The following is a 21,981-nucleotide window of genomic DNA, read 5'->3' on the forward strand; positions in this document are numbered from 1 at the left end:
ATTTGAGTTAGTGTTGCTGTTGCTGTATTTGAGTTAGTGTTGCTGTATTTGAGTCAGCGTCAAACAGAGCAGGGGGCAGAAAGGGGAGACATATGGGATAGGGAGGGATACAGGAGAGGGGGAGAGAGACCAAGAGGTCAGCGTGTCCCAGTCTGTGTATATGTGTTTAATTATTAGGCTGTGGAGCAAGGTACCCAGGCAGACAGACAGACAGACAGACAGGCAGGCAGGCAGGCAGGCAGGCAGGCAGGCAGGCAGGCAGGCAGGCAGGCAGGCAGGCAGGCCCCGTCAGTCACAAGTACACTTCACATGTGGAGACAATTGCCAGGAGCTCATCTAAAACTTCTCCCTATTCAGCCATGCAGGGCATCGCACTGGATTTGCATTTGCAGCTGGATGATAAATCCTAAAAATCATCCGATGAAGAAGGGGATGAGAAAAGAGAGAGAGAGAGAGAGAGATACAGGGAAAAACAGAGACAGAGAGAGAGGGGGAGAGAAAGAGAGATAGAGATGGAGATAGAGATACAAAGAAAGATACAGGGAGGGAGCTAGAGAGAGAGGCAGATAGAGAGATACAGGGAGAGAGATAAAGGGGTAGAGAGAGGCAGATTTGGAGGCACTTCACGTCTCATCCGCCTCAAACCGTATTAGTGTGGCAATGAGGAAGAGGAAGAAGACTTGAGCGTTGGTTGTCGTGATGTTCAAACTTCAGATCCGCTTCAGATGACCTGCTCAGTCACTCCCTCACCGAGGGGTGAACAACCCGTCACACACACACCGTACATACAAATGCTCATGCTTAACACGCATGTTCATGACCACGCGGCCTCCAACACCTGGCACAGCGCGGGCCTGTGTCTGACGGCAGCGTGTCACTAAGGGAGAACTGCCACCATTTTACATTTAGTCATTTAGCAGACGCTCTTATCCAAAGCGACTTACAGTAAGTACAGGGACATTCCCCCCGAGGCAAGTAGGGTGAAGTGCCTTGCCCAAGGACACAACGTCATTTGGCACAGCCAGGAATCGAACTGGCAACCTTATGATTACTGGCCCAATTCCCTCACTGCTCAGCCACCTGACTCCGTACCAGCCACCAGGTTTATGATTCGGGCCAGAGCCTTTTACAGGGGTGACACGTGGGCGCAACAGTTTTAAAAGGCCATTAAGACAGAACAGACGCTCTTACACCCTCTGGGCTCTCACAGGCTGGAGAGACATCATGAACACCAGGTGACTCCAGCACAGGCTGCAATACCCTCCTCCGAAACAAAACCCATTTTACAAGTTACGGCACGCTGAAATCAAATAGGTGTTTTATCGAAAATGTTGACACAGAGACTTTTGACTAGTTTCACGCCCCAGTTTCACGTCGCACAAGGGTTTGTTCTGCGAACTACAGCAGCCTCCTCCATAGAGTTAGCTACAGCAGCCTCCTCCATAGAGTTAGCTACAGCAGCCTCCTCCATACACTACATACCGGGTCTAAGCTCACCAAAGAGGCTGAGTTCAATTCCTTGTTCCTTGTTTAAAGAGTTTGGGTTCCCACAGTATAACCCATGAAGGACTGGTCACAGTCTGGTTTGCTGCAGGTAGCACAACCCAGATCTCGACATAATTCTTTCACACATAAATAACGTGCCACTGGACTAATAAATATAGGAAAGTCCAAATTGTATTTACTCTGAAAAGAATTTGGGGGCACAATTAAGGATGTGTCTGATTGTGCTGGGATGAATCTGCTAAACCACTTCTGGTTAAGATAAACACTACTTGAACTCAATCTAAACAAATAAATGAAGTACATTGAAACAATCAGACCATTGTACACAGAGCTAATTTCTCTTTGGCTCCAGGTAGATTACCAGTCTTCCATCCGTTTGCTCTCCAGCTTTTAGAAGCAGACCTTGGCAGCAGACAAACAGTGCTTGATCAGAGCCAAAGGAAACCAAGCTCGGAAAGAGAATAGCGCGCCATAATCCAGAGACGTTATTGAGTGCTTCATCATAAGCCTTCTTCATCAAGCTATCGCTAATAGTGTTATTTTCGTGTATTACTGTTGGAAAACTGTGGGCCAGACCAGACCAGAGCCAGGCACCATGGGGCTTAGTGTAAAGGATGGACTGGGGGGTGAGAGCTTGGCTGCAGAGCTCGTGGGAGCACCAGGGGGGGGGGGAAGCACGGCGAAGACTCACCCGAGGACCTCTCCTTCCTGGCTGGCCGGGTTTCCCCGGAGGTCCCATCTGTCCCTGGAAGGGGGGAGAGAGAGAGAGGATGAGACGTCAGGCAGACGGCAGCGTTACGTTGCAGAGTGATGGGGCATGAGACAACCGGCCAATGAACCTAATCACCCCCACTAGCGCAGCTCCAGTGTATAAGTCTCACATGACTCAGTCTGCTTCCTGCATCGTGGGGTAATATCGTACACTAAGGACAGCCTGGATGAAAAATCGCTTGTGAACTCCAAAGGGCTTCAGTGATATGTTGGCAGGTTTAGGAGTTGTGTTACAAGGCAGCTCACTTCTACTGAAAGCAATGTTATCTCAGTCCTTTTCCCATTACAACAAGCCATTGTCAGACTCGTACCGGCGAGATTCCTGCCGCTAGGATCAGCAAACGCAGCTCATGTTGGTGGTGGGTATCATCTACCTTTAAAAGCACTTACTCACATGGATTAGAAGAGCGGGGAAAGGTCAACTGTAATGAGGGGGCAGCCTGAAGATGGAAAGTAAGGATCTCGTTTCCAATGTGGGCGAGGAAAAGCATGAAGCTTTTCGAAGCATTCGGATGTTTTCAGTGTACACAACGTGGAAGCGCAGCACAGACATCAGCTGTCTGATTGGTCGGATAGGGAAACCAGCTCGGCACCAGTGCATTCGGGGCAAATCCCGACCTTTCAGTCAGGCTACTTCTCATCGAGAACACTGGAGGATGAGGAGGGGCGTCGCGTAACGGGAGCGGATGGCACGTCAGTGCACGCGAGCGCGACCGCACGCGTGTACACCATGTGTACAGTAACTCTCCCGAACATGCTTCAGACGCTGGCTGGAACACGGCTTGTCCCCCTCAGCGCCGAGCGCGGAGCCTCGCCGAGCGCGGAGCCTCGCCGAGCGCGGAGCCTCGCCGAGCGCGGAGCCTCGCCGAGCGCGGAGCCTCGCCGAGCGCGGAGCCTCGCCGAGCGCGGAGCCTCGCCGAGCGCGGAGCCTCGCCGAGCGCGGAGCCTCGCCGAGCGCGGAGCCTCGCCGAGCGTGGAGCCTCTCTGAGCGTGGAGCCTCTCTGAGCGTGGAGCCTCGCTGAGCGTGGAGCCTCGCTGAGCGTGGAGCCTCGCTGAGCGTGGAGCCTCGCTGAGCGTGGAGCCTCGCCGAGCGCGGAGCCTCTCTGAGCGCGGAGCCTCGCTGAGCGTGGAGCCTCGCAGAGCGTGGAGCCTCGCTGAGCGTGGAGCCTCGCTGAGCGTGGAGCCTCGCTGAGCGTGGAGCCTCTCTGAGCGTGGAGCCTCTCTGAGCGTGGAGCCTTGCTGAGCGTGGAGCCTCGCTGAGCGTGTTCCCTGGCTGGGTGAAGTGTGATGTAACAGTCTCTGTGCGGCTTGTCAACGATGGAAACTGTGGGTAACCATCCTCACTGCCAGAGCGACCAGGTTCCTCACAGGGCAACGTGAAGTTACAGCTTCTTTCCTTCAGCTGCAGAACTGGCTATGTCTAACTACTGTTAATCCATCGACCATACTCACAAAAATCGACATTAGAAGAAATCGTTTCATTACACGTCATCTGAGTAGGAATGCAGACCATGTTGAATGCTGACATTTTAGTTATAGGGCACCTCGCCAAGGCCAAAAGTCAAGGTCCACTAATTCACAAGATCTTAAAAAAAAACAAGCAAAGCCTCAAGCCTACCATCTGGGCACCATAACAACAGTTGAATAGGAACAAATTACCATTACACTATGGGATATTAACCGCCTGTTACAAGCTCAACACTCAAGCTTGTTATAGTTTTGAAAGCTGTTCAAACATTTCAGCCGTTCATAAAAAAAAAAAAATTATCAGCACAACGTCAAACAGAGGTTTGGTTTCCCAATAATTTCACCACTGTGTTCTACTATTCTATCCAGCGATCTACTCTCCTTCTACGGACTGGCCTTTGCAGTGTTCTGTTCAGCTGAGTCTTCAAACAGTGTTCTAATCTTGTTCTACTGTGTTCTACCCTTGTTCCAACCAGTATTCTCCCTTTGACCTCACGTGTAGAGATGTGTCATCTTTGACAGCTTCCAGCAGAGCTACTTACACATCCCCAATGCCTTTTCTCCATCCAGTATAACTTCAACTTGAGACGTCGAGGTGCGGCCCTGACCTTCGACCCTGCTTTAAATGACTTCCTTCTTTCCCTTCACCCTCTCACCCTGCAGGAGGAATGTAGCGCCTCAGCGTTAGCCTAGCCAAGGCCTACTGAGCACCAAGTCGCACCACGGAGCCTGGCTTGTTCTCTTTCTTTGAGGGCATTTCTGCATTATTGGGACAGGAAAGTGAAGAGACAGGAGATGCGAGGGAGGGAGAGAGAGAGAGAGAGAGGAGGACATGGAGGAAATGGCCCGGGCTGGATTCGAACTAGGGTCCACTGCATTCTGTCCAGGGACTTCCAAAGATGGATGACCCTCCCTCCCACTCATCCTCCGGCCCCACAAAACTGAACGCCACCAAGAAGAACAATGTTCTAGAGCACCACACTTCTATCTGACACACCATTCCTTCATGTTATTTTGGTGATAATTCCCTTAATGGCAATTAGACGCACAGCACGAGTTCTCCGAGCAACACAGACAGACAACATAAGCCTAGAGTGCTAACATGCATAGACAGATACACGCCGGCTTTGATATGTCACACCATGTTCTTACCACTGGTCCTGGTTCCCCCTTCAGGCCCGTGGGTCCTGCCAGCAGGGAAAACTGGGTCGGTTCCAACCCAAACGTTTGGAAGCCATCTGTGGCAGCCGGAGTGACGAAGGAAGGCCAGTTGGGGTTGACGTCCTGCACACCCAGCACTTTTGGCTTAGGTTTCTTTGGAAGCACTGCTGTCTGCCTCTTCTGGACGGATGTGTGCGAAGATGCCATCTCTCCGGGCGCTGTGGTGGAGGACGGTTTTGTCTGCGCCTCAGGTGGCCTGGTGGAAAGTGGCGAGGCCATACTTTTCCCCTGAGGTGGCTGCCTTTTGAAACTGAAGCCTGCGTCACCGGTTTTAGGGCCGCCGTGTCGGGACATTTGTGTTCCACTGGTCCGGAGGGGGGCAGTAACAGTTTGGGCCACAGCCTGGAGGGGGTGCTCTAGCCCGGGACGAGCTGTTGAAGGAGCCGGTGTTGCAGGAAGAGAGAGGGATATGGAACCACGTTTTGGGGTCATCCCACCGTTACTCCACGAGGACAGGTTGAGTAACGACGAACTCTGAGTCGGAAAAAGATTAGTCCTGGTCTTTTCCCCAGTCAGCGTGAAACCAGTGCTAAGGGCCTTCCTGGATACATCTGTCAATGACCGAGGGGCAACAGGGGTGACAGTAAAGTTAGGGTCATGGAGAAGAAGGGGAAGGAGCGGGGGTAGATTCGCCCGGTACGTCTCCGCCTCCCTGCACTGTTTCTTAAGGTACCGACAATAGTTATGAGCTGCCAAGGCAGACGGATAAATATCAAACTGACAAATGGCGCCTTCAAACGGCGCATAGTTCTGGTTCATCCTCCCCAGGAGGAAGGAGCCCTCGGGGTCCAGGGTCTCCTCCCCCTTCGAATGCAAATCCGCGTGGACGCTAGTCCTCCCGCAGGAAGCGTCGAGCGAGACTCGCCGGCCGCGGATGCCCACGGCCAGGTGGTGCCACCGGCCGTCGTGAACGTCGTAGTCGAAGCTCACAGAGTTCTCCGGCCCCAAGTGCACCAGCACCTGGCCAGGGACCAGCTGCAGGCCCAGCTGCAGCTTCCTCCTCCTGGACAGGACGGTGAAGAGGAAGGCGCTGGCGACGCGGTGGGACCGGAGGCTGAGGATCAGGGAGAGGTCGGTGCTGCCGGAGGGGAAGACGGAGCCCACAGCGGTCTGGACCCGGGCCCGCTGGGTGAGGATGACCCCAGACTTGAAGGGGATGACTCCCTGGGGGGCGGAGCGGGACCCGGACGATGGAGGACTTCTTCTCCCAGTGAGTCCCAACTGCTCCAGAACATCCACATCTACAGAACAGCAGGACCACAGTCACCACATAGTCCCTCCTGGTCAATACAGCCAGGCTCATAGTATAATACATTTGCAAGCAATGATTTTCTGGAGACTCTTAGTACATTAACATAATGAATTCCTTTGATTGGATGGCACAGCAAATCCTTTTTAAGAACCATGATATGATTTAGTTGGGGTTTTTTAACACTGGAATTCCTATCATTAAACTTAGTAGAAATGACAGGTTGCAATGTCATACACTGTCAATGTCACTGTAAAAATAATGTGGATGAATATTTATGAGGTTATGACTGACTGTCTTTAACACTAAGCACACCAGAAGTAAAACGCCTACCATTAATATGGTTTCTCAGGTAGCACAAGCAAAGCCTTACATACTGGACAGTTCAAACGGAGCATATCAGAGTAAATGGACAGAGTGTATGGACATAATATGGCAGGATAAGCATAAAAGAACTTTTAATGAGGCCATGCATCCATTTTACCAGGCTGCAGATTATACAATTGGGCTGTCAGTCTGTGTTCGGGTTAGCTCAATTGGTCCCTTAAGGGGATAGTAATTGTGTTTCAGCAGAGACAGGCAATACCGCCTGCTGGAAACGCCTGATCTGCTAACAGAGTAAGGATAGTAACTTGACAGGCCAACTTCATTAAAGGTGAATTACAGCAGACTTTCGCTCCCTGCTATAAGGCCTGAATGGCCAACTCATGGGAAGAAATAAGGTTACACACACACACACACAAACTACTTGTCACTGCAATCCTGTATTTGTTTAGTTTGTGTATTGTGTCCAGAATTCATCTCTGAATCTAAACCACTTGTACTTATAGTCTAGAACTGAATGAAATCCTAAAACTTCCCAGACATTCAATATTATAAATCAAATCAGCTGCATGAAAGGTTTCAGTAACTTATTTGGTTTACAAAATCTCACCAGCAACATTTCCTGTGGTGTGCTGCCTTAAAAGTGTGCCTGACTTTTAAACGTTGTTAGTCATATCTGTGATGTAAACAATACTAGTTAAAAAGGCACCTGGCTAATTGGCAAGCTGTCGGGAAGCAGAAAGCAGATGCTAAATTACAGTGTTTACCTTATGTCAACAAATCCACCCAATCGCTATGCAGAGCGCAAGGTGATTCATTGCATTTCAGCGTCCAATGCTACCCTGTTGTAATTGATATGCTTATGTGGCTTCCCTCTTGTAATGCTAAACAAATGTGGACAACCGAAACCCAAGGACTGTCAAGGTTGAATTACTGCAGTAAAGAGAAAACTGCAGTGACTACAGTACGTGACCATGAGCAGCTGGGCCACAAGTCATGTGTGTGGAGAGGTGCTGACCCTGTCAACGCTGTGCATGGCCTTTCAGTGGACACACACACACTTGAACTGTATGGTATGGGCAGATCCAATGCCAGAACAACAAGAGAAAGCCACAGTTCATCTCTGGATTAACCGTACTAGCATGGACACAACACAGAGCGATGCAGACCACATCACCTGGGCCAGGCTAACCTGTCACACCACATCACCTGGGCCAGGCTAACCTGTCACATCACATCACCTGGGCCAGGCTAACCTGTCACACCACATCACCTGGGCCAGGCTAACCAGTCACACCACATCACCTGGGCCAGGCTAACCTGTCACACCACATCATCTGGGCCAGGCTAACCTGTCACACCACATCACCTGGGCCAGGCTAACCTGTCACACCACATCACCTGGGCCAGGCTAACCAGTCACACCACATCACCTGGGCCAGGCTAACCAGTCACACCACATCACCTGGGCCAGGCTAACCATTCACACCACATCACCTGGGCCAGGCTAACCAGTCACACCACATCACCTGGGCCAGGCTAACCAGTCACACCACATCACCTGGGCCAGGCTAACCTGTCACACCACATCACCTGGGCCAGGCTAACCTGTCACACCACATCACCTGGGCCAGGCTAACCAGTCACACCAAATCACCTGGGCCAGGCTAACCAGTCACACCACATCACCTGGGCCAGGCTAACCATTCACACCACATCACCTGGGCCAGGCTAACCAGTCACACCACATCACCTGGGCCAGGCTAACCAGTCACACCACATCACCTGGGCCAGGCTAACCTGTCACACCACATCACCTGGGCCAGGCTAACCTGTCACACCACATCACCTGGGCCAGGCTAACCCCTGGGACTTGACTCCTCTAAGGACACTGCAGCGTTTCCCAATGCAATATAGTATCTGTTCCTGGTCCAACATGCCTGTTATGTTTCAGAGACTGTTGGCTCAGTTAAATGTTCCTCCTGAAATCCTAACCAGACCGAGTCATTATCACCCTCACTCCAGAAGAGAACTTACCTTCAGCAGGCGTGTGAGCGAGCCCCACGGAACAGGAGCAGGACAGCAGAACCCAGATAACCAGGGCTCTCCTGGGGGGGAGAGAGAGACAGCGGTCACGTACACAACTTCCACACCCAGGATGAAGCACCTTGATTTGGAAGAGATGGATGCCATGCCTGCCCGGGAAATGATCATCATGTCATGAAAGACTCTGAAACAGTCTACACCGCCACCGTATATATTTCGGAAGTCTCCTTGTAAATTGTTATGTCAACATGTTTTATGTTTTGGTTGTGTTTTGTAACAGGTATGTGTTATTTATTACATTATATGCCAGTAGCAGTGTCAAGGTGGTTTTCTGTACAAGATTAAGCCCTCCTTTCTGTGCATTTCTCCTGCTCTGCTCCAACACTACCAGCAGCTTCCGCCAACCTCCACAGCTGTTTACAGTCAGTGAGCTGTTTCTTATCTATCCCCCCCCCACCCCCAACACACACCAACAGACACACACACAGTCTGCCTGGGGAGAACCTCAGAGGCCCAACATCACCTTTATCAGGGTGAGCGCCACCCACAGGCCGATCAAAGTAAGGCACATCTGGATCGACACTGTCACTGAACAGATGAGACCAATCGCATTCAGTTCAAACAGTGACACGAGTTGATTATGTTAGCCCTTGCATTTGTTTAATCCCCGAAAGAGCCATTGATGTGGCAGGGCCAGGAGGCTCTGTGAGTCTGGAATGTCGCTCGGCAGTTTCAGATGTCGAAGTGTTGGAGTTATGCACCAAAACAGTCCCGAGGATGCTGGGAAGCTGTAACAGCAGTGGAATATCAGCCTGCTAGTGCTACAGTAGACACTCAGAGTGTAAGTCCCTCACACCATGTGGCTGTGGGTTGGATAAGCTACATATCCATCATCTAAGAAAGTTGTTTAGCTTGTGGTTTCGTTCCACCTAGCCCCTCAGCGACCTGTAGGGAACTACTTCACCAGGGAAAAGAGGAAAACCACCGGTGAACCACAGGTTTTGGTTCCTAAGAGTCGCCTTTCAACTTTTACTTAAAATTACTGCTCAGTTTTAAGCTTTAACACCATTCCAGTGAATGATGCTAGGAGACAGAGCTGTTAAAGTCATGCCTGTTGAACTGTGACCACTAGTTGCTCAAACAGTGATATGATGCAATATTTTAGGAGTTTCCCTGGCCGAACAGCCAACAGGCCTAGAGCAACTTGGAGTCCACACTGAGGAAGGGAGAGGGAGGAGAACGATAGGAGAGAGGGAGGAGAGGGGAGGGGATAAGGGGGAGAGGGAGGAGAGAAAGAAGAGCAGAATGAGAGGATCTCTTCCACCTCACACACATCCCATAATTTCCCTCCCACAGTAGTGGCTGGCTGCAGCAGTCAGAGGCTGAGTGGAGATGAACTGCACTGACCACATAACATTTAAGATAACGTGCCTGCAGTACTGGTCCAGGAATACAAACGCAAACAAAGCCTTTTAGGGACTCCTTCAGCTTCGCTCAAATCACAAAGCATAAATAAACTATGCTGGAACATGTGAAAAAGAGGGGTGGGGGGGGGGGGGGGCGGCAGTCATTTCATGACTAAGCGCTTTATGAACTTGGCTACGGGTATCATTCATTCATCAACTGATGAATATCACTGAGCTAGTCATTGCAGCTGGTCCACTGCCATGAACTCACTTTGTTCGAGATGTATTTTCTTTAGAGACATATGTTTTGGTTTAAACAACATGAAAGCGTAACAATGAGTTATGATGGTCTGCAGTGTACTCACCCCCCGACTCCAGCTGGTCTGAGTTTGGAGTACGGGGCATTGTCCAGATCCATAGCGGCTACTTCATTCTTTTTTGAGAGTTTGTACAACCGTCCAGAGATGGCAGAAACCCGCGAATTATTTACATTCCATGTTATACTTACAGCATTGACAAAGAAGCGAATTACACCAATCTACCAAGAGTAAATCCTTCCTCTCCTTTCATTGTCTTAAGTTAAGTAAATTTCTTTGTAAAGATGACAGAGAAAAACACGGTCCATCAGCGTGTTTTTCTCAGGGAACCGGAGGATGTTACATTTCAGAAGGAAAGATCCAACGTCTTTACCTTTCCATGAGAACATTAGAATGGATGACGACCGCCTTGTTAGCTGACGTTTCCAATGTGCAAGTTATTGTGGAGTGAGGGAATTCTCTGGACTCAGGGAACACACCTCCCTCTATCGCCCTCAGCTGACATCGAAGGAAACAAATGTATCACATGAATGGCGTTTCATTTGAAGGTGTGTCTTCGAAAGCAAAGCGTGTTTTAACTTCCATCGCCACAGTAATGGACTGGTAAAACCACAAGCAGGGTCAACAATGAGTCTCGACTCCCGACACCTACTCCCGACACAGCACCTTCAGGTATGAGCACAGCTGTCAAGTTATTTATGGGCCTGTAACTGTCTAGACTTAAAACAAATGGAGGAACCGTTGTTTGTTTACACTGTACACTTGTTTTGTCCGAAGCAAGTCCACAGTGACGATGCAATAATCTGTAGTACCGTGTATTGAAATTGCAAATGTAAATTCTAATCTGGGTTTCATAATTTCCACAGGTGCAGTGTGTAGTTGAAAGAATACCTATGATAAGTATTCTCATGGCTTAATTATCTCCACTTAATTGGTCTCGGCCAGTGCTCTGCCCCCTTGACCGACAGTGCTATCACTTCCTCGAGTGGGGCTCCGTTGGTGCTTCTGCAGTCCTGTGCTGTGAAATTCCTCTGCCAAATAAAGTCCTCGTTGACCCTCCCTCAACAAACACACAGTGACAGTGTCCAGCTAAGCCCCAACAGTGCTTCGATTCAGCTCCTTGCAACTGGATTCCTCCGCCTCGCACAGAGACCCTCACAGTTCTGGCCTGTGCAGGGGCAGGAAGGGTGCCCACCACCTTGAAAGAGCACTTCCATGTCTGATGGTATATTTAGTTACCTCTCAGACAAGGGAGGTAATGTTTGTGGTCTCTGAGCTGCCTGCCCGTGGCGTTTAGGGAGTCAGGTGGCTGAACGGTTAGAGAATCGGGCTAGTAATCAGAAGGTCGCTGGTTCGATTCCCGGCCGTGTCAAATGACGTTGTGTCCTTGGGCAAGGCACTTCACCCTCACTACTTGCCTCGGGGACTTACTGTGAGTTGCTCTGGATAAGAGCGTCTGCTAAATGACTGAATGGAATGTAGCTGTATTGTCTCTATGCTCAGTTGTGATGCTATTGCGCTTTACAGCAGTCTATGCTCGGCCACTGCGATACAGGTGAACGAGTTCCTGCTCCACTCCGACGAGACACGCAGAGACGCAGCCAGCGCGAGATATTTCTTTTTCATTCCTATGTTGCCAAAAGCCCTTTTATGATAAACTCATGAATGAGTTATAGTGGAATAAGTGGACTGCCGAACGGCTTAAAACACATGACGCTCTGAAACTGAAGTTAGAGGGCCAGTTTGTAGTTTTTTTTATGAGTTGAATTTCTTCCATTCATCACGTGTCTGCCATCTTGGAGACCTTGTCTAACCATTGACAGGTGTGCAGGACTGTGCCATGGTTTTTATTCCAGACTGGTGTTGTATAATGGAAGTCATCTGGTCTTTATACCCTCATATTACAATGGATATTAGAAGTTCATTGTCTGCAGGAAATTGAAGGATTTGAAGGAGTCAATGTGGCCAGCAACCCTATGCCAGACATCCACTGTATAAGGATCCCATGCATTGGACAGTGCAGTCAAGTATACAACATACTATCGTTGTTGATTCGCTGTACGTTAAGCAACTATTAATCCGGCAAATGAATGGCTAGATCACTGATATAAAAAATAAGTCACACTTTGGACAAAATATGCTAATTTCATCAATTGTATCCCTTCACTCTGCCTACTCTGTTATGCCCTGCAGCCCAGAGATCATGTCCTAGCTGTCCCCAATCAGATGTCTTGTTATAATTAGAGTGATGTAAAACCGTGCATGATGAACCCAAATACCATGTTGTATTCACAAGTCCTGGGGGTATAGTCCTCTGAAGCCTCTATCAGGAAACATCTGGACTTCATAAAGCCATCCCCCATTCTTTGCTTAGCCATTCCATAGATTAAAACAGGAAATTTAGAGGAAATATCTATTTGTGGCAGAGAAATAGTCATACATGCCCCAGTGTTGGTAAACCACGCTTAGTGATGGTCCTGTGCTGAAGTCTCAATCGTACATTCATCCGAAAGATTGTAGATTGAGAGTAGTATACAGTGCAGGTCTTCCAGCAGCATGTACAAGTTGTGTAGTATGTGTCATATCTCAGAAAGGGAAACCACCTGATAGTCTAATCATTAAGATACCTCACAATGCAGTTCATGCTGCGGTGTAGTGACAATACCAGACTGCACTTTCCCTTTGGAATCGCACATCATACTTTCAAACACTAAGGGCTGGACACGGGGTAATGAAGCACCGTGACTATTACTCATGCTGTTAGCTCTTCACACAGACATTGAATGGGCCTACAGAAGCTATGCTATGGGGACGGGAGCAGGGTGGATTGTAGTTTAGATAACACAACTCGTCCCTGCAGAAAGGCCAGTCTTCTGTGAAGGGGTCTGCGATTTGCCTTGAAGCAGGAGTTCACCGTCACGTGTACGAGCGAGCAGAGTTGTTGTTTTTTTTTACAGTAGCTCTCATGCCTCCCAGTCTGAAGCGAAGGCCCATCTGTAAATCTCCCCTCCGTGTCGTCTGGCCGGATCTGTGGTGGCGAGCTGATGGGGTCTGGAGAGGGATCTCACTGGAGCGCGACATCTCACAGATATACAGCCCTGCTGTCATCCGCTGCCAGGGCTGACCACAGGCATGCCCTGTCACGCCCCGCTCGCCGGACGGCTCGGCCCGCCGCCTCACAAACCTGCAGCCTCGCCAGCTGTCACGGCTGTGGTCATGAGCGGTATCAGGTGGAAACACGGCAGGGCGTGTTATTCACAGGAAAGTGCTTTCCTCTGCGTCTCCCTCTCTGTGCAAGAGCAGCAGACATCTTTCAGGGTGGACTGCTGTTTACTCTTGCATCCCTGCTTAACCCTTGTGTTATCTTCGGGTCATTCTGACCCATCAGTCATTGTGACCCACCGTCGTATTGCGACAAATTTACCTCATACAAAAACAAAGTGAATCATTTTCTTTTAACCGTTGGGCTGTCTCAGACCCCCCACATTGCGAAGGTAAAAAGAAAATAATTTTTATTTGTTTTTTTATTGGGTAAAATTGTGTAAACACAACGATGGTTCTTTATGAACCTTTGGGTCATGTGACCCGAAGGCAGCACGAGGGTTAAAGCAAATATATTGTGAGGTGAAAACAACATACAGCCTCCCATTGGTCAGGTGCTGCCAGCAGCATGTGAGTAGGACAGACACCAGGAGCTCAACCAGGCTGGAAAAAGATGCTGCTGTTTTCAAGTCCACTGCTCACAGCTTCCTGTAAACACAAACATGGACCCTGGGGGTTTTAAATACATGAAGAGAACTGGACACACGCGCACACACTCACACACATAGACACACATACATGTACACTCACATACACACACATGCAGACACATGCTGTAAAAAGAACGAAAAGCTCCATTGTGAGAGGGGTATGTCGTATTTATCAAATGAATGGCCAGTGTCCAGAAGGCTGTCATTTTGTCCAGATACCGTATTAAGGCCTTAATAAGAGCTTTTAGATTACATATTGACATTCCATAAATCAGCATTAAAGGATTTCATTCCGAAACAACACCCATGTCTGACATCCCCACCATTTCTCAGTTTGCTGACATGCCTCAGAGCTCTCTGGATGCATGTGTCATATTTGGATCTTTCTGGAAACGGTCACGCTCCCTCCACACATTGACTAAAGAGGCATGTCGTCCTACCATGTCAGACCCATGTGGGGATCCTCAGAGACACAGGAGAACCTTGCACGTCACACATGAATGATCCCTTTGTAAAAAGACACTAGCTCGTTATATGGTCGTACGGTGTAACATGTAGCTGAGCTGGTGCCCCCCCCCCACCACCACCAGGTACGGCCTGCTCATATAGCTGTGGTTTCTCATGTAGGTGTAACCTGCGGTGTCGTTGAGTAGGAATCGGCGTACCAGAGCTCCAGACGGGAGCAGTTGAAGGAAGCGTAACTTCCCAGGCGGACCCGTACTGTAAACGCTGTGAAGACAGAGTTTCCATAATCACTGCTGGGCAGCTGAAAGAGCCATGTGGCCGTACAGTATTGATTACAGGGCAGATTTAAATACCATTAGCTAGAGACAAAGAGTTGACTGAACTGAGTCCAGCAGGACTCAGTCGTGGTAGCCAGCTTTATTCCATGAGATAAATGTTGATTAATTTATGTGATAATGGCCAACCACTTCCACTTCCAACTCCTGTGTATCAAGAGGTTTCAAAGCTTAAAATAAAAAAGATCAAATACAGAACCCTTTTTTTACAGAAAATAATCCACTCTCCTTACAGTCCTATGGGAGGAGCCAGGAAGTTAGTTATCCTGGTTCCAATGAGCAAAGTGTACACCATTCATCTATTTGACCTAGCTGCAGAGTTAACTGCTCCACAGAAGGTTTCCGGTCTGCAGAAGAGCTGCTGGTCTTTGGTAGCTGCACTCGTCCTGTAATCTTCAGGTACAGCCATCTCATCTGCCTGTCACCCCCCCACCCCCTCCCAGAGACTCAGATCGTAATCAAACTTTCCAGAGAGGAGAAACTCCCGGGATTGGTTTCAACACGGTCGCTTTTGGCAACCGTGAACCTGGGCTGATAACCTACTTGACAAGCTTTGATCCCAGTTCACAGTCATTCTCAGAATGTCGGTGGCGAAAGAACAAATGAGATTCTGGGCCAAGATTCGAGTCTGCTTTGATTCTGAAAGGGAAGTATTGTGTGATGCATGACGAGTCTCAGAGAACACTGAGATTAAGCACCTTGACATGGTTTGTCTTGGAGTTTAGTAGCTTAATCCGGTTTTGATATGGACAAGTGATGACCATTCATTGGCAGCCATTTTGAAAGGGTGAGCCTGTACTGTAGTTTGTGTTGTCGGGTTAAAAGTGTGCAGCATGAACACAGACTTCAGAGCACAAATTAGTGGATTAGTTTTATTTGCACACTGTAGACAGGTTTGTTTTGATACACTGAATCTAAGACAGGCGGAACTGATTTTAAATTACTCTTGTCACGGAGATGTAAACTTCTCAAACATGTTATTCCAGAGATCATTAAGCTCTTCTGAACAGTTTCAGGTGTTTCTGGATGAATCAACAGGAAGGGGTGAGAGTGGCTATGAGGTGCGTTCTTCAGGGTTGGGAGAAAAAAGAGCTAAACCACATAGAAGAAAGGCTTCATTCAAGGGCTCCAAACCACAGCCCAAACCTGCTGAGATGTTCAGATATATTTAAATCAGATCCAGTTCACTGGGAAAGACCTGCTAGATTTATTTTTAAAAGGACAAACTAGTAGCCTGAGATGTTCTCTTCCCTGCTTTCCCTTGTTCCTATACAACGTACGCGATACACTTCAGAACATTCCAGAAGACAAAGAAATGTCTCTCCCTGGACTCTCTTCTCTCCTGTGAGACTCCTGCTTCGTGCCCTTCGCTCTGGCTCCAGACAGCAGACCCGAAACACGACGTTTGTCTCAAAGACATGTGACTTCCTGTTGTATGAGACTCATCAGTCCGTCGCTGACCTGGTTCCTCTCCAGACTGAGGTGGTGGACGGCGGCTTGTCCTCGGCAGAGCAACGCGGTCAGGAGGTCCCCACCCCCGACGTCACTGATGCCATTGCAGTCCAGGTCCACCTTCCTCAGATTCCAGTTCACCATCAGCATGTCAGCGAACAGCCTGACGCCCACGTCTCCCAGGTCGCTCTCGTCCAGGATGATGTGATGGAGGGATGCGTTCCCCTTGATGCTCTGGAACAGCTCGGCCCATGCCTCCAGGTCCCCAGCCCTGGTCTGAGCCAGCCCCAGATACTGCAGCTGGGAATAGTGTCTCATGTAGGAGGCCAACACCTTTAGCCCATCACTGCTCAGCCCATTTCCTCCCAGGTCCAACTCCAGTAGCACAAAGTTGTAGACAGAGACCCCGGAAGCAAGGAGGGAGGAGAACTCGGGGTGAGAGGTCATGCCCTGGTCCGGTTGGATCGTCTCCTGCGTCTGTAGCTCTGCTAGTCCGCTCAGCAACGTCAGAGCTCCCGAGTCGCCGAGCTGGTTCCCGAACAAGCTGCAGACACGAGGAAGCACTGTTTCAAAAACGAGTCGCATTCTGTCAACACCGTTAGTCTTAAGTGCACTTAAGCACTTAAGCTGTCTGGAGGCTGAATGAATGGAAGCATGGACAATGTTTAACTGGAACCGGGAAAAAGGCAGATGAGAGAGGGACTCACAGGAGAGCCCTGACCTGGGGCTTGGCTCTCAGCAGGTCCAGGAGCACCAGGGATCCGTAGGGGCCCACGTGGTTGAGGTTGAGGTTGAGGAGAGTGACCTCGGAAGGGCTGGCCTTCAGCCCCAGGGCCAGGCTCTGGAGGAGCTCATCCGTCAGGCCCGTGTTCCTCAGGACCAGCTGCTCCACCTGGTCCGACCCGTTCAGCACAGTCATCATGGCGTTCAGCTAGCAATGACAAAGGAGCAAGCAGTGTTTGCCAGCATGAAATGTATATATATATTGAATTAGACGAGAAACAGCCAAACATGGCTCTTTCCCTGGTGATGAATGTGGATACAGCACATCAAGAAATCCAAACAAATGATGTAAGGCTGATAAAAATGTCTCGTGTTAGTTCAGAATCCTCTCACTACCGAGACCAATGGCTCGTCTGCTTATTGGCACTCGTGAAACACAAACTGTCTGCACCACAGCCAGACCGAAGCGAGCTTGGATCCCTAATCTGAGTCCAGAGACATTTACTATTTGTCTGTTAGGATAACTCAGGAATCTGCTGGCCTGGTTGTGCTGGAACTGGAGAAGATTTTGGTGGGAAGTATGCGGGAGATATGAGAAAGGGTCAGGGAGGTAGAATTGGGGAGGCAGGGGCTCTGTTGCAGGGGCTACGAGGCAGGGTCAGTGAGGCAGCGTTGGGGAGGCAGGGTAGTTGAGGCAGGGTTGGGGAGGCAGGGTAGTTGAGGCAGGGTTGGGGAAGCAGGGTTGGTGAGGCAGGGTAGGTGAAACAGGGTTAGGGAGGCAGGGTAGTTGAGGCAGGGTTGGTGAGGCAGGGTAGGTGAGGCAGGGTTAGGGAGGCAGGGTAGTTGAGGCAGGGTAGGTGAGGCAGGGTTGGTGAGGCAGGGTAGGTGAGGCAGGGTAGGTGAGACAGGGTTGGTGAGGCAGGGTAGGTGAGACAGGGTTAGGGAGGCAGGGTAGTTGAGGCAGGGTAGGTGAGGCAGGGTAGGTGAGGCAGGGTAGGTGAGGCAGGGTAGGTGAGACAGGGTTAGGGAGGCAGGTTTGGGGAGCAGTGCTGGGGAGGCAGGGCTGGGGAGGCAGTGGCTCTAAGGCCTTGCTAGTCTGTGTGGAGTTTTCAGACATCTGGATCAGGTGATGTACCCTCCTCTGAGCCAGATACGCCAGACATGTCTAGAAGTCCACAACCATGTGACAAACTACATCCTGTACGATCTCAAGTTGTGATTGGAACTTGATATATTTCGGGTTGTATTTCATTTATCTTCAGGAAGTAGCTAGCCTAACGGATGCCATCAGCTTCTCTCTTTTCCATCCACCTGTGTCTGCAGGTCTTGCTCAGGGACGTCTCCTGGCTTGTCCTCTGTGGCCCTCTCTTCTGGGTGTGTGTCGGGCTCCGGAGGGCTGTCACTCTCCTCGCTCGGCTCCACGTCGGAGCTGGTGGCGTTGGTACCCGAGGACAGCCTCTTCTGGAGACGCCGTCTCTCCAGGACTTTATACACACACACACACACACATATACAGACACACACACATATAGACATACAAACGCACACATACAGATATACATACACACAAACACACAGACACACACACAGAAAACAAAGGCACATCCTGAAATAGTTTCAGGCTGGCAGATGTCACTAAAGTAATGTAGACATTTCTGTAAGACTTGCCATTTACAAGTAACGAATTAATTAGAAAACAATCAATTTTATTGTGAGGGTCTGTGTGGTACATTCTGAAATTGGCATGACAATATGTGTTATGTAAAGGATCACAATACCCCAGGGATATTCTGGCCTGGTTCCTCAGCAGTTACTGACTCACTGTTTGCCTTGAAGCGGTGCTGTTTGTTTGGGCTCAGGTCCAGCCCGGCGCTCATTTCCACACACTCTTCATAGAAGTCTCTCCGTCTTTCCCCAGTTCTGCTTTTCTCATTTGATCCCAAATCCCTCTCTTTCTTGCCGTTCTGCTTACTCAGAGCTTCCTCATCCTGCAATGAATCTTTAAAAAGCAACAATGTGTTACGTTCCATCCTATTTCACAAAGGAATATCAATGGAATTCCCACATAAAGACTGCAGGTCATCTGTATCTCGGCTTCAAAGTGCAGCCAGGTTCTTATGATAATATAAAGCTATCCCCAGCAGAAGGCACAGAGCGGAAGGAGCCTCACCAGAGACCATGACTGTGTTATTGGACTCCTGGTGGTCTTTCTGAGGGTTCTTCGCTTTCTTGGGCTTCTTCTGTCGGCTCTGTAGCTTCTGGACGGGTGACACTGGGCCCTCACTCTCGCTTGGCTCTCCTGACCTCTGTGACCCCGGGCCCCTCTCGCTCTCCTTGCTTTCGTCTCTGTGACCAGACGGGCCTCGGTGCCGTTTGGGCTTCCTGTCGTGCCGGACTGCGGCGCTGGCCTGGCTGTCTGTGGGCCTGCTGCTGTCCTCCTTCTTCTGTTTCCTCCTCGGCCTGGCAGCTTTCTCGGGTTTGACCGGGATGAACAGAGGCGAGGAGGGGCACGAACCCACGTCGCCTGCTTACAGGACACCAGAAGGCATGTTAGAACAACTCTCTCTATAGTGGCTGCAGTAGGCGGTATCTGTATGGTGTCCTGCTGTGAACTAGGCCCGGACCGAAATACTTGTCAGAGAATCGAGTTTCACAGAGTCAGGGAAGTTTCAGTAAACCATTTTGTGTTGTTTTTTGGTTTGTTTTTTTTACCGTTGCTGGGTGTTTGGTCCAGAGGAAGTTCTCGGAAGTTCTCTTCCGCGCCATGGTTCAGCTGCTGACAGGAGCTGGATTTGTTTCGAACACTCGTACATCTGAACAAGATTAAAACGGCACCTTAATCACACAACCGCCAGCTAATCCTACGACGTGAACGTCGAGGCGTTTGGCGCTTTCGTGGAACGCTCCTGCTGTGCAATGCACCACGTCAACCGTCGAGGGTCCTGACCTGTAACAGGGCATCCCCCCCGACAGCCACGCCAGTCTGAAGCAGCTTCCCCGGCCCTGCTGGAAGCCCGGAGCGTAGCGGTACTCACAGCAGGAGCTGATCCTGGCCGCCATCATGCCGTTCACATACAGGCTGGCGCTGAAGGGGAAACCTCTATGTCTTCGGGAGACAAACTGGAATTGCTCTGGAGAAGGATCATTCGATACACCAGCCTGTCAACAGTTGGGTTTGCTTCAAACGTTGCGGAACCAAAAGTCCCCAAGAATTCATATTCGAATACAAACAAAAGTATGTTATTGTCTTACAACAGCAAATAAAATCCACCCATGAAAGACTTTGTCAAATGTTTTGTAAAAAGACAAAAATGACATCAAAACACAACCATCTACAAATGAAGAAGAGCCGGCATGCAAAGCGGCGCGCCAAAACGCACCTCCTGCTTTCACCAAGCCCTTGAAGACACAGATGTTCTCTCCTCCACAGATCTGCTGGAGCACCTTCAGCTCATCCACCGGCAAGCCCAACCTTGACCCCGGGTGACCCTGCCCCAGGTAGGTCATCGTCACGGTAACGTTGGACCGTTTAGCCTCCTTCAGTGCTTTCAGGGTACTCTGCCAGAGAGGTGACATAGACACAACAGTCAATATGAATGTGACAGAGGTTCAGCTATCTGTCAAAATGAATGTGACTAGTGTTCAGCTATCTGTCAAAATGAATGTGACTAATGTACAGCTATGTCAGAAAGGTATGTGAATAATGTTCAACTACCTGTCAAAATGAATGTAACTAATTGCCTGACTAACTGCCTGCTTACCTGTTTCCCGTACTCGCCATTCCTATGTGAGCCGGTGGAGGAGAAGGAAGCTCTGCGCTTGCTGCTCAGGTAAGGACAGGACAGGCTGAGAGGAGCTCTGACTGAGCCCAGGCTGGAGGCCTTGGCTGGGATGGACGGAAGGTAAACTGGCTTGTCCCCTCTTCCACCACCAGGGCGCGCCACTGCGTTAGGTAGCTGCACACAGCAGATATGGTCATTTAGAAATGTGGTGGAAGTCCAGACATCCCAACCTGCAGAGACTCGTCCCCCCCCCCCCCGGGATGCAATCCGCACGCATGATGTAATCAGGACGCGCGATATGCACCTGTTTCGACCATAAATGACATTGAATGAATTGCACAATCTCGCGCTCGCTCTAAATACAAAATCCCTGAATTCCGGGAGATTGTATAGCATTTGCGGACATCCGGGAGCCGCTATTGAAATGCGGGAGACTCCCGGAACTTGGGATGACTTCCAGACATCCCAAGTCCGGGAGTCTTGGGATGTCTGGATGTCCTTCAAGGGGAAGTCAACCGACCCAGAAATCAACCAACCAGTGGTGAATAGTTGAGCCTTAAATGAGCGTCTGCCATTTTCTTGTAGGAGTGGGGGTGAAGGTACCTTGTAGACCTCCATAGTGTCTGGACTCTCCAAGAGCAGGAGCCTGCTTTTGCCGTTGATGATGCTGGCGATAGACTGGACCGTCTTGGCATCTCTCATCAGCTCTCCTGGAGTCTGAGGAGAGAGAGATGGGGGGGGGGGGGGGGGGTAGCTCAGTGGTCAAAAGATCTATCTGGAGGTTCCAGGTTAACAAGCCCTTGATCAATACATCGTTTGGAATAAAAACATTAGCTACGTAAATAGATTTCCCCCGTGTTCTTTGTCTCAGACACAGCTCTCTACAGTATCTCTCTCCGTACTCACAGGTGTATCTCTGTGTCCGGCCTGGACGCCCTTACTCAGCACATCTTGAAGGAGACTCTTGCTGTGCCTCCTGGTGTGTCTCTTAGACTCCCTCTGGCGTGACTCCATCTCCTGGGATCCTCTCTGTTGGCAGGAAACACACTTCTGATCACACACACAAACAACATGGCCTCCAAAGTGCCTTAAAAAAAACTGCCTCTACTCTCCCAAGCTGCTAATTGTACCTGCTGCTAATGGGTCTGTGATGTAAGTATCAAGA

At 49.8% G+C, this 21,981-nt stretch overlaps 1 protein-coding gene across 1 annotated transcript in view; it reads right to left on the reverse strand.

The window, feature by feature from the left end:
• Positions 1 to 10,408, reverse strand: part of LOC136933076 (collagen alpha-1(XXVII) chain B-like) — a 42,211-nt gene extending 31,803 nt beyond the window's left edge. Inside the window, exons 1-4 of the mRNA XM_067228454.1 lie at positions 10,356 to 10,408; positions 8,576 to 8,646; positions 4,897 to 6,206; positions 2,198 to 2,251 (exon numbers count right to left, since the gene is read on the reverse strand). Coding sequence (XP_067084555.1) covers positions 2,198 to 2,251; positions 4,897 to 6,206; positions 8,576 to 8,646; positions 10,356 to 10,408 — 1,488 coding nt within the window. The remainder of the gene's footprint in view (positions 1 to 2,197; positions 2,252 to 4,896; positions 6,207 to 8,575; positions 8,647 to 10,355) is intronic.
• Positions 10,409 to 21,981: the final 11,573 nt, after the last annotated feature.

This window comes from Osmerus mordax, chromosome 24 (genome assembly GCF_038355195.1).
Source record: "Osmerus mordax isolate fOsmMor3 chromosome 24, fOsmMor3.pri, whole genome shotgun sequence".
NCBI classification, from domain to species: domain Eukaryota; kingdom Metazoa; phylum Chordata; class Actinopteri; order Osmeriformes; family Osmeridae; genus Osmerus; species Osmerus mordax.